This window comes from Penaeus chinensis, chromosome 36, assembly GCF_019202785.1.
Source record: "Penaeus chinensis breed Huanghai No. 1 chromosome 36, ASM1920278v2, whole genome shotgun sequence".
Taxonomy (NCBI): Eukaryota; Metazoa; Arthropoda; class Malacostraca; order Decapoda; family Penaeidae; genus Penaeus; species Penaeus chinensis.
In genome coordinates this window covers 19,518,704-19,531,203 of record NC_061854.1, presented here as the reverse complement: position 1 = coordinate 19,531,203, position 12,500 = coordinate 19,518,704, and the positions used below count along the sequence as shown (strand labels likewise).

The window sequence follows — 12,500 nt, the reverse complement described above, 5'->3', positions numbered from 1 at the left end:
GACTCCAAGCAAAAGTGGTGACCGTCCTTGGCTTGTCTACTTCTAAAGATCTTTAACCAGTATGACAGCGTGTTGATGCTCTGAGTGGTTTGGTGCATTGCATGAGATAACAGCTTCTTTGCCTCTATTGGTTTCGGTCTAAAGTCTTAATTCGTCTTCGTGAGATAAACGTTAATGGGAATAAATATTACAAACAACAACAAAGTTCCCCATCTAATCAATAGTTTTCTACGCATTGCTTAGAATTTGCAATAGTTTTCTGTTTACCCGTTCGTGTCTTCTATTCTATTTTTATATCACTGCGTCACTCTTACGCCCTACACATACTCTCTTCGCTTACTTTTTCGTTTGTTTATCATCTCCATCCATATCCTCCATTTCTTCAATGTCTGACTCCTCCTCCGTTCCTATGCCTTCTTTAATAATATTTGCAATTTCTTCAGATTCCATCTCTTCCTCAATATCAGTTTCTTTGGGTTCTTCTTTTGCATCTGCATCTCCGTCGCCTTTTTCTTCATCGCCTTTTTCAACTTCATCAACTATTTCGGCACACTCGTCTTCTGTTTCAACTTCGCTCTCATCGACCTTTTTTTCTTCTTCGATTTCCGCTTCACTAACTTCATCCCTGATGTCCTCCTCGCTTTCTCTTTTCTCCTTGCTTCCTCCGGCGTGCTTGCCTTCGCCCGAGCTTTCTTCCTCCTCAAACGAGCTCTCATAGGAGTCCTCCCCTGTGGCAATCCCAGCCAGCTCTGCCTCATCAGACGGATCGCTGATTCCGATGCCTCTTTTCGGGCTTTCGACCTCAGACTGACTCTTCCTCCGGCTTTTGGAAGAACCTGGGCGACTAGCCTGGCTTCGGCTAGCATGGCTTCTTTGGCTGCCAGAAGTGCTGGGTCGACTCTGAAGCCTGTCGCTGGAATCCTTACGATTTTCTGAGAGGCTTCTGTGACTCTTCGAAGATCCCGGGCGACTTTCCAAGCTCTTGCTAGAATGTCTTCGGCTTTCTGTAGAGCTTCTTCGGCTCTTCGAAGTACCTGGCCGGTTTTCCAAGCTATCTCTCGAAGCTGTGCGGCTTCTAACAAGGCTTCCTCGGCTTCTAGAAGATTCTGGACAATTTTCTTGGCTGTTCTTTGAACTGTGGCGACTTTCTGCAAGGCTTCTTTGACTCTTGGAGGTTCCTGGTCGACTTTCCAAGCTTGCTCTGGAATTTCTGCGACTTTCTGCAAGACCTTGACCTCCTAAACTGTTACTGGAATTCTTACGGCTTTCTGTTAGGCTCCTGTTAGTTCTTGATGAATCTGGACGATTTCCTTGGCTGCTGTTTGAATTTTGACGACTTTCTGCGAGACTTTTGTGACTTCTAGAAGAACTTGGACGACTTTCTTGATTGCTACTCAAATCCTGACCACTTTTAGCAAGATTTCCGTGACTTTCTGAAGGTTCAGTATGATCTTCCATACTGATACTGGAATTCTGGAAGCTCTCTGCAAGATTTCTGTGACTCCTGGAAGAGTCTGGGGGGTTTTCGTGACTGCTGCTCGAATTCTGGCGGCTTCTCGCTGAGCTCCTCTGGCTTTTTGACGTCCCTGGTCGACTTTCGAAGCTGCGGCTTTCTGGAAGGCTTCTGTGACTCCTAGAAGATTCTGGACGACTTTCCTGGCTTTTGCTGGAGTTCTGGCGACTCTGTGCAAGGCTTCTATGGTTTCCAGAGGATTCTGGGCGGTTTTCTAGATTGTCACTAGAATTCTGGCGACTTCCCCCAAGACTTCTGTGACTTTTAGAAGATTCTGGACGGACTTCATGGCTGATGTTAGAATCTTGGCGACTTTCAGAAATGCTTCTTTGACTCTTTGAGGTTCCAGGACGACTCTCTAAGCTGGCTCTGGAGTTTTTGCGACTTTCAGCAAGATTCCCCTGACTTCTGGAAGATTCTGGACGATTTTCTTGACTGTTGTTGGAATTCTGGCGACTTTCTGCGAGACTTCTGACGCTTTGGGAAGATTCTGGACGGTTTTCTTGGCTGTTGTTGGAATTCTGGCGACTTCCTGCGAGACTTCTGAGGCTTTGGGAAGATTCTGGACGGTTTTCTTGGCTGTTGTTGGAATTCTGACGACTTCCTGCGAGACTTCTGAGGCTTTGGGAAGATTCTGGACGGTTTTCTGAATTCTGGCGGCTTTCTGCGACGCTCCTTTGACTCCTGGCTGTCCCCGGTCGACTTTCCTGGCTGCCCCCGGAATCTTTGCGGCTCCCTGCAAGGCTCTCGTGACTTCTGGAAGCTTCTGGACGATTTCCTTGACTACTGGTGGAATTCTGGCGACTCTCTGCAAGGCTTCGCTGACTTTTGGAAGTCCCAGGTCGACTTTCAACAGAGCTTAGATGACATGTGGGAGATCCCTGTTGACTTTGATCACTGTTTCCCTCAAACGGATCTTCTACTTCATCACTTATTTGATAATCCAAACTTGTAGATAAATACACTGATTGCCTGCGACTGCGACTCGATCGGCGACTGGAGTCTATCTTCTCTTCCGTACTACTTGACTTCCTGCTGTAGCCTCGACTCCCAGAAGATAAACGCTGTCGACGGCTGGAGGTGCTCTCGCGGCCACTCGACTGCCTTCTGCTGCTCGCTGGGGAGATTTGCTGCGACCGGGACCCGCTGCGAGGTTCTGGTGGGGTGACTGTCACCCCAAGAGCAGCTGCGACCTCCACATCGGAAGGGCCATTGCAAGAATCTGGAGAATCTTGTCGTAGGAACCTGCGATCTTTCCTCATCGATCGCACGTGAAGACTGTAGTTGCTTCCTGTTTCAATGTCGGAGGAGGAGCTGGTGTTGCTCGTTCCGCTGGGGTCCTCGTCTGATTCGTGTTCCACCTCGTCTTTGGTGTCCTCTTCTTCATCTTCTTGACTGGATTCTTGGCCCTTGCTCACGACGGTGTCCTGGCTGCTGCTGCTACTCTTGCTTCTCTCGTCGCCAGAGCTACTTTTGCTCCTACTTCTGCTTCTGCTGCCACTCGCTTTACTATCATCGCTACTTCTGCTACTCCTTCTGCTGCTACTCCGTTTGCTGTCGTCACTTCCTCTACTGCTCCTTCTAGAACTGCATTGGCTGCTTCTGCTACTTCTGCTCCCGCTTCTTCTACTGCCATCGCTGCTTCTGCTACTTCCGCCTGTGCTGCTGCCACTACTGCTGCCACTGCTAGTGCTAGCCTCATCAAATGTTCCAGCTTCGCTACCTAAACCCAAAAGATAAGAGCAATTAAAACATATTAGAGAGCCACCACACTCAGATTTCTACCTGAATCAAATCAAGAATCAAGATCAACAAGATATCCTATAAATATTTTTGCTACCCTAATATACGATTAAACTTAACTGCGACCTCAGCGTTCAGTCATTACCCCTTTATAATTTACGTTATTCACGAAACCCAAGACCTAACTGACCCGTCTCTCCCGGCGGAGTGTACGGCCGCGGCGAGGACTCCTTGGCTCTCGCCTGCCTCGTCCTCCGGCGGCTTTGGTGGCGCTTTTCGACCGCTCGTAGCTGGCAGCTGGAATGAGGGAGCGAGTGATGGTGTTAGAAAGCCTAGGTGATTGAGCCTTGAAGATAATTGGGGACACAAAATTATTAGCGTCAGATGTATTTTATCTATATATTTCTTTCAGGTCTTATAGTCTCATGACATTTTTCTTTCATTGCTAACTGAAAAGAAACGAAATATTTCGTAATACTTTAAGAATGAGGTCCCCTAATGCGTTTTCTGTTTCTGATTTTAATCAAGTTTTACTGAAACATACTCTTCAATCTTTGAATTATTTCTGCAGTTCAGCGACTGTGAAGATTATTTTTGCCGTGTATGTGGTTATAAATATCTATGTCTAGATATCTGATAATCAAGAATTAGGACTGCCAAGAGCCTATCTGATATGATACAAACAAATTGCGTGTCAGATACTATTAAATCCCGCCCGCTATAATGAAGATGAAAACACTGAATACACACCATGTAATCAACCAATGGAAATACATACTACTTCGTATAATAAGCAAACAAATTAGTCACAGAAGATATTTTGGCATAAATGTCAAGTCTATCTGCATTTTGCCTCATAACATTTGATCGTAAATTGACTCAACTCAGCTTATTTACCGTGAAGACCCATTATTTACTCATAGATAATGAACTGCTGAACTTGTCGTTTATATGTTATACAATAAATGTCAAATTAGATTTGAAAATAAGAACGAATTTCGGGTTAAATATTGATGTAATCTTTATGCTAATTAGTAATACCATGAAAATATAACAAACTTGTATCACTGATTAGCATTATAAGCAACAACATATTTCCTTGTGCCCTTTTCCCCCACTTCTAGAGAGGGTAGATCTTGGCAATCTGTTCCTCTGAAATTTACATGTTATGAGATACCGCGTTATTATATAAATAAGGTAGTGAAAAGAGGCAAGAAAATACGATATAAAGATTCGAAGTTCGACAGGCACATTTCCGAACCTGCTTCCTGAAACTGACTGATGTATTATAAGCTAAAAAGGAAGCATAAGTTTGGAATGTGCAACTATTCCGTAAATAGCTGAATTCATACAAGAACGAAAGAATTGGATATGTGTTGATGTTTTAGTTTGTTTCGTCCGATATTCCTCACTTTGTTACGTCGGTATACAGCGAAAAAAAATTTAAAATTCAGTGAGGCATAGAGGAGTTAGATAGATAGATAAATAAATAAATACATAGACAGACAGTCAGCCAGACAAACAGACAGACAGTCACACAAATGAAAGAGAGAGAGAGAGAGAGAGAGAGAGAGAGAGAGAGAGAGAGAGAGAGAGAGAGAGAGAGAGAGAGAGAGAGAGAGAGAGAGAGAGAGAGAGAGAGATAAACAACCATAGAGAGAGGCCAAGTTAATATTGTGAAGTACAACCAAAGACACACTGACACATAAGCACAGACAGACGAAAAAATAAGAATAAGAGCAAGAGCAAAATAAATAAATAAATAAATAAATAAATAAATCCTTCACCGCAGACAGGGTTCTCCGCCGACGATTTCGATCACTCTCAGGTGTCCCGAAGGCCCCCCGAGCCTGCTGCCGGGGACGTAGCGGTGTTCACAACAGGCACTAAGTCTTCCCGTAGTTACCCCGTCTTCGTAGATCGTCAAAGAAAACGGAAAACTGGGCCGTCGCATGGAACTGAATTCGATTTCGTCTGGAGGGAAAGATGAGCGGTGATAGAAATTATGATGATTGTTTTATGAGTGATTTTTGTATTATCAATGTTGGTGGTAATCATACTTATATCAATAAAATATCAAGGAATTTCACAGTACGAGAATGTCTTTAAGAACAAAAATCTGTTGATTCTTTGATTAAGAAAAAAATAAAATAAAATAACCGAGGGCGTTGTCGACTTCGAGGGGTTACATCAATGCGAAAAGGTCTTTCTGTACTTTACACTTCGCTCTGCACGAATTCCCCCCACCACCCTCCTTTCCCTCCTCCCCACCTACCCCCTATACTTACTTACCTCCCACACAAACAATACCCTGGAAGACGGTGACGTTGTGAGCTCCCGCAGGCTGCTGCAGAAGGGCCAGGTTGGTGGGCGTGTGGCAAGGAGCGCCGCCCCCCGCGTACACCAGACGGAGGCGAGGGGGCGGGGCAGGCTTTTGTCGGGGGCGGACCGGTCCGGGCTGGGGAGGGCACAGGCGGGACCAGACCTGAGGGAGGGGGGGGGGAGGGGTTTGTTTTCATGGGTTTTGTTCAGTTATTTAAGTATTTTGTATATATTCATCATCGCCGTTCATTATTGTCCTACTCCTCCTCGTCCTTCTCCTCGACCTTTAACTCCTCCTCCTCATTATCACCATATTCATTATCATCATAATCATTAATGTTATCATGAACACTAATCAATATCATTATCATTATTGATAACAACAGCAATACTGATATTACCTTTACCATTTCCAAACCTATTGTAAAATGATCTGACATAGAAATCTAAACCTCAAAAAGAAAACAAAAAAAGACGCAAAAAGAGATACGAAAAGAGATATTTATCTAGTTATACCAACACACCTCTCGACAGCTGTTTGTGGGTCTTATGATGTGGATATAGCGTGGAGAAGGGTTGGGGCCCAGGGATGCTACGTAGGGCTCGCCAACCATGCCCTTTCGACCAACAAATTTGGGCTTCTGTAGGAACCCTGTAGAAGAGGGAAAGGGTTGGTTTAGAAGAAAGTCTGGGTAACTGTTGAATTGTGCTGAAGGACACAAATACATACACAAAGATAGAAAGAGAGATTGAGAGATAGATAGATAGATAGATAGATAGATAGATAGATAGACAGAGAGAGAGAGAGAGAGAGAGAGAGAGAGAGAGAGAGAGAGAGAGAGAGAGAGAGCGAGCGAGAGAGAGAGAGAGAGAGAGAGAGAGAGAGAGAGAGAGAGAGAGAGCGAGAGAGAGAGAGAGAGAGAGAGAGAGAGAGAGAGAGCGAGAGAGAGAGAGAGAGAGAGAGAGAGAGAGAGAGAGAGAGAGAGAGAGAGAGAGAGAGAGAGAGAGAGAACGAAAGAAACACAACTCACTCCGCGGTCTCATCCAGTCCGGGAAACTATCCGACGACGATCCGTTCCCCGCCGGACTCGCCTCCTGCTGCGTCCTCCGTGTCCTCCCGGCCATCCTGCTCTTGCCAGTCTCCATGTCCAGCGCCAGTCCGTTCGAGCCTTCATCCTGACCGTCTGAAGCCCCATTTCCGGGCCCCGAATGAATGTCCGAGGGCCCCGACGGTATGTCTGAGGGCCCCGAAGTCTCCTGAGAGGTGCCGGGGGTCCCGCTGGAGGTGCGAGCTTCGTCCGTCGAGGCGCTTACGGGCCTGTAGTTCCACTCGATGTCGAAGTGGAAATGGTCGACGAGAGCGGAGGCTTTGTTAGAGGGCTTCACCTGGGGCGGGAGGCGAGGCGTGAGCAAGGTCTTCGTTTAATTCTGTTTATATTTCACTTTATTTATTAATTTATTCATTTTTGGTTTAATTTGTGTGAGCATTCTTCAACCCATTGTTTAGACACCTATGTTTATATAGAGAAAGATGATATATATTGCAGTCAAGAATCAGTCATGTGTGAATCGCTACATCTGAACGAAGTCGTAAACATGGCGACTTTCTCAGTATTTTTCTCACGTACCTCCAGAGTGTCGGACCAATGTTTCTACTTGTAATATGTCGAGATCGAAGTTAAAAAAGAAAAAGAAAGAGAAAAGACAAAACAACAAGCATTAAGAGATTTTATGCGAAACAAAAGATTAAAAAAACGAACGAATTGGCAAGGGCTCAACTGCAATATATATAGAGAAAAATTGCACTTATAATAATAATATTCCTTACGTCATTTTCGATGGAGACTCCATTTGGAAATTTTACGGAGAATATTAAACAAGAAAAAGTACTAAATACACACAACACATTTTAGCGAGCGACAAGACTACGGTTTGCAAAGCTTATAAAGCTTATACTATAAAAATAAACAAACAAACTACTATGCTGGTTGACAATACAGAAAGAAAAGTAAAAGCTTTCGCTACAAGGAAGTCAGCTTCTTCAGCTAAAGCTCTAGAAATATTGGAATGAGAGCTATCTTGATGCTCATTTGCATAACCCAAGTAGAAGAGTAGCTTTTGTTCCAGACTGTAAAAATCCGATGGAAAATACAGGGTAATCTTTCCCGCGACTGATAAATGACCTTTGGCCGCCGCGGGAGCCTGGCGCCACGACCTATTTTTCTCCCTATTTTTCATTTTCTTTCTGATTTATATTTTATTTGCTCTTATTTTTAATATCATACCAAGCCTATTAACGCCAGGCACGTTTACTGCATGGTGCTGGATGTAAGGAATAATTTAGGTATCACATATGTCATTTCTGAATGAGACTTCCAGCCTCAGTCACAAGGTAGCTTCCATTTGATGTGGCATTTGGTAAGTAAAAACAGTTAGATTGAGAAATGCCAGAAATCAATATTGTAAACGGTTGCATGGTGTGATCATTGCACAATAATAGTTATTGCCACGATTTTATGCCTGATAATTTGGTTGATAATAATCTAGTCTTTGGTAGCGCGAAAAAATTCTATGATTATCATTATATGACTTGCGTGGATATGAATATTGTTAATGACAGTAGGTAGTACTTACAGCGTATATAATTATTTTTATTATGGGTAGATTTTTTTTTTTTTTTTTGTAAACTCCCATGTCTAGAATGGAAGATTTTTTTTTATTTTTCTCTCATATCCTTTACACAAGGAGAGACATCTAGTGCCAAGTCAGATAAAACATTCTCCGCCGATGATCTATAGCTCCGTTTCAGCCCTCCCTCCTCTCACTTTCTCTTGCTAGCCCGGTTTCTAGTCAGCTGTCAATACCTTTTTACTAATTCCACTGTATCTGAAACGCTGATTCGTCTATAATTGGATAGAAATCCTTTCCAATTTTCCACTACTTACTATCGCATAATTCCTACATAGCAATATAACAAATTTATATCGTCTATACATTTTAGAAAGTGGTCATCATGTATTCTTATCTTCCCACATGTATAGTGCATCTTTTGGTACAGTAGGCAGCATTCTTATGAATGAGGATATATATGAATGAAAATTTATGCTTCCTCTCACTCGTTTTCCTTTGTAGAAAGATATATTTTCATTCATACTTTTTCTAGTAGCACACCAAAAGACATTCATATTTTGTCCAGTGTTTGAATTCTCATGCATTCACAATCATTTCATATTTGACGTCAATTCTGTTCCGAAAACTCTCAGTTCGACTTTTTCGAAGGCCTCAATGTTCCACCTCTAACTCTTCTCTCTTTTTGTGTCCCACTGCATTATCCAGTCCCCTCCGCTCTTTGCGGCCTTCCTTCCACATCAAAGCACCACTCTTACAGTTAGTCCTCACCACTCTCCTCCATATCAACGCACTATCAAGCATCACTTCTATCAGTTCTCATCCCTCTCTCTAGAACATCAACACACGCCATAAAAATATCACTTTCACTCGTACTCTTCCCTCTTTCCAACACACACTATCAAACTTCACTTTCAACCGTCCACTTCCCTTTTTTCAACACATTATCGCTCTTCCTTATTCCCCACGAGATACCCCCACGTCGCCCCACCTCCTCCTCTTCACCTGCAATCGCCTCACCTCCCTTGTCATGATCCTGACCGTCTTCCCTGTTGCTTGGGCCTCTTGCAGCTGAGGCCTCGGGTCGTGGCCTCCCGTTTGGCCCAAGCGCTGCAGCTCCTGGGTGTACAGACGCCGCCACTCGCGCTCTAACAGCAGCCTGAGCGACCGCCTCATCTGAAGTGGTAGTTCAGCCTCACCCTCCTACCTCACGCTCGACCCGTGTCCCCCTTATGCTTACTGCTCTTATAGTTATTGGTCTCTTATGGCTATTCCTTTTCTATTGCTTCTATTAAGGCTATTGTCTCTTATTGCTACGTATTCCTATTGGTTGTCTTATGGCTAAGTTATCGCCTCTTGATTCATTTTATAAGCTTTTGAATAATCCGTTTTGGTTATGCGGATGGCTCTTAAACATTATTATTATCTTAGAATACGACTCATCATCATCGCCTTATAATTAGCCTTATACTAACTTATCTTTAAGATATTCAGGCAGATACTAGCCAGTTAATCTTAATAGCATTATTACCGCATCGCCTTTAAGTAACCTTTGTTTTTTTTATGCCGTATTAAACCTTATTCAACTTCTTAACTTAATGAAACAGTTTCTTAATTATATGAATAATATGCCATTTTATTTTCCTTTCAAGTTATTTATGGGTTAATATAGGATTTCGGTGCTTATTGCATAAACATCGACTTAGCCTAGACTAAGATATAAACGTCACGCACATTGCTTGTTATTTTGGGGTTCTTAACCGTCTACGAAATCTAAGTTCATGTAAATATATATGATGTGTGTGTGTGTGTGTGTGTGTGTGTGTGTGTGTGTGTGTGTGTGTGTGTGTGTGTGTGTGTGTGTGTGTATTTGTGTATGTGTATGTTTGTGTGTTTGTGTTGTTAGCGATGGCAATTTGTATGATTGTTTAGTACTAAAGGTATATATCTTTTCATGAAAGTTAATGAATTTGCTCATGTTGTTTTATGGAATGTAAAATGCCATCTTCTATCAATTCTTACAAACTAATTAGTATATGAACATAACAACAAAGATCTATTTTGATTTACCTTTTATTCACTGACTCTCCTTCACTCCAATATCCCCTTCAATTGAACTCTCCATTACTGCAGGCGTGAACCATTAAATAATAAACCGTAAATAAACCATAAACTCGAATACCAATAAACCTCCTTCAATCTACGTGTTTAAAATCGTAAAAATAACTCGCATGACCTTTGACCTCCTGCGACACACCTCCGGGTTCCTGTCCTCCTCATGCTTACCATCCTGCACGCTTCCTTGACCTTACCTCTCTCCTCCTTATCTTATCCTTCACCCTCCTCCTTGACGCTTCCTCGGCTTCCTGCAGTCGCACCCTGTGGTCATCCTTCTCCCTCTCCCTCTCCTCCCTCTCCCTCTTGGCGTACAGCTTCCTCCACTCGGCCTCCGGGACCACATCGCCGTCCTCCGTGATCTGGAACGGAAGCAGGTGGGTATGGCTGGGACGATTATGCATACATACACACTCGCTCACACGCACACACACGCACACACACGCGCACATACACACGCGCATACACACAGACACACACACAAACACACACACGCATACACACGCACGGACACACACACACAAACACACACACACAGACACACACACACACACACACACACACACACATACACACACACACACACACACCTATCTATCTATAAACATATATGTATATCATCTAAAACAGCATTTCTGATCAGCGAATGGATCTAATGTAATGTGCAATCGAACGTTCTATTGTTTGTTATAGAAGACGAAAACGACTGAGACGTTTCACAATATGAAGAAAAACGGATATAACTTTCCAGGGGATTTGGATGTCGAGGCTGGACTGCCTTCTATGCGTGTGTCAAGTCCAAGGGCAGAGCAAATTGCGTTTTGCTTATCCAAACAAAATCAAAGTTAGCAAAAAGACACTCGGGTAATACGCTCATGAATCAGTTTATTCGCAGTTCAGTCTTTTGCTTTTATGTCCGGTTGTTATCTCCTTTTAGCTGCGACTTTATCTGCAAAGGGCTAGCATGCAGCACGCAACGTACTGACGAAATGCTTCATGAACGTGTTTATTTGTTCCTAACTTTCGGTACCTTTATTTGCCTGCTTAGCCAATGATTCTTTACCTTTACTTTTATATATTCGACTGCTTTCATCTCTTTACTGTTATCATTTATTTGTTCGTTTTATACCGAAGTGATCGTACACTTATAAAGACTTTGGTAACTGCACAAAAAGAAGAAAAAACTCGCGTAATTGTAATTACAACTTTCATGCATTTCTTGCTGCTTATGTTAGATTCGCTACGACGCAAAAACAAACAAATAAACTAACAACAAAAATAGGAACGAACAAATCAAGATATACTAAGTAGATATTTGCTCGTAACATTATAAGAACTGGTATAAACCTGGAATCGATGTTATCACAAAGTAAATGAACACTTCCTCCGGACACTGTAATCTTAAAATGACTGTGATTACACACGTAGCCGCAATAATACGACCCCTTAGGACACTCAGCTGTCTTTACGAACTCTTTCTTGAAGGATATCCACAAACTCCTAATTTTCCAAACAGGTTATGTGATGGACTTAGTGTGAACTAATAACCTTTCGTTACGCGGGAAAAGAATACTACTTCCACAAGCCAGACTTTACTAAAGCAACTCTTGATGTCACAATAAAAAATAAATTTGACTGGGAATAAACAAATACAGTTTCATTTCAATTCACTTTTGTCTGAGAGAGAGAGAGAGAGAGAGAGAGAGAGAGAGAGAGAGAGAGAGAGAGAGAGAGAGAGAGAGAGAGAGAGAGAGAGAGAGAGAGAAGAACGATGAGAGAGAAACGGTGAAAGGGTAAGTTAAATGTTCTCAGCCGTCACCGTATACTAAAAAAATCAAGTCAAATCCCATAGAAAAGTAATTAGACAGATAAATAGACAAATGAAATGTAAACACCTCCATCAAAACAATATTTTCATCATTAATAACCCACAAACAAGACGTTCTGCAAGGAAACCCAATCAGACGAAGGCAACACAGCACCAGCCTGCACCTCGAATGCACGGAGCGTGAAACGGAGCGATCATGAGTGACCTTTCGGCTGAGAGCGAGGAGCCGGAGGGCCACGGCTGTCGTGTGACCCGGGGTGGTCGACCGATAATGAATGCATGTCTGTATTGATTCTCATGTTATCTCTGTGTTTCTGTTTTTTTTTTAATGTTTTTGTTCTGTATTTTATG

At 42.8% G+C, this 12,500-nt stretch overlaps 1 protein-coding gene across 1 annotated transcript in view; it reads right to left on the bottom strand.

The window, feature by feature from the left end:
* LOC125045163 (microtubule-associated protein futsch-like) overlaps nt 1–12,500 on the bottom strand; it is a 32,687-nt gene that overhangs the window by 401 nt on the left and 19,786 nt on the right. The window contains exons 3-9 of the mRNA XM_047642316.1: nt 9,227–10,683; nt 6,610–6,964; nt 6,103–6,230; nt 5,549–5,741; nt 5,044–5,230; nt 3,447–3,553; nt 1–3,236 (exon numbers count right to left, since the gene is read on the bottom strand). The exon at nt 1–3,236 is cut by the window's left edge and continues 401 nt beyond it. Of these exons, the coding sequence (XP_047498272.1) occupies nt 337–3,236; nt 3,447–3,553; nt 5,044–5,230; nt 5,549–5,741; nt 6,103–6,230; nt 6,610–6,964; nt 9,227–9,382 (4,026 nt within the window). The 5' untranslated portion in view covers nt 9,383–10,683 and the 3' untranslated portion in view covers nt 1–336. The remainder of the gene's footprint in view (nt 3,237–3,446; nt 3,554–5,043; nt 5,231–5,548; nt 5,742–6,102; nt 6,231–6,609; nt 6,965–9,226; nt 10,684–12,500) is intronic.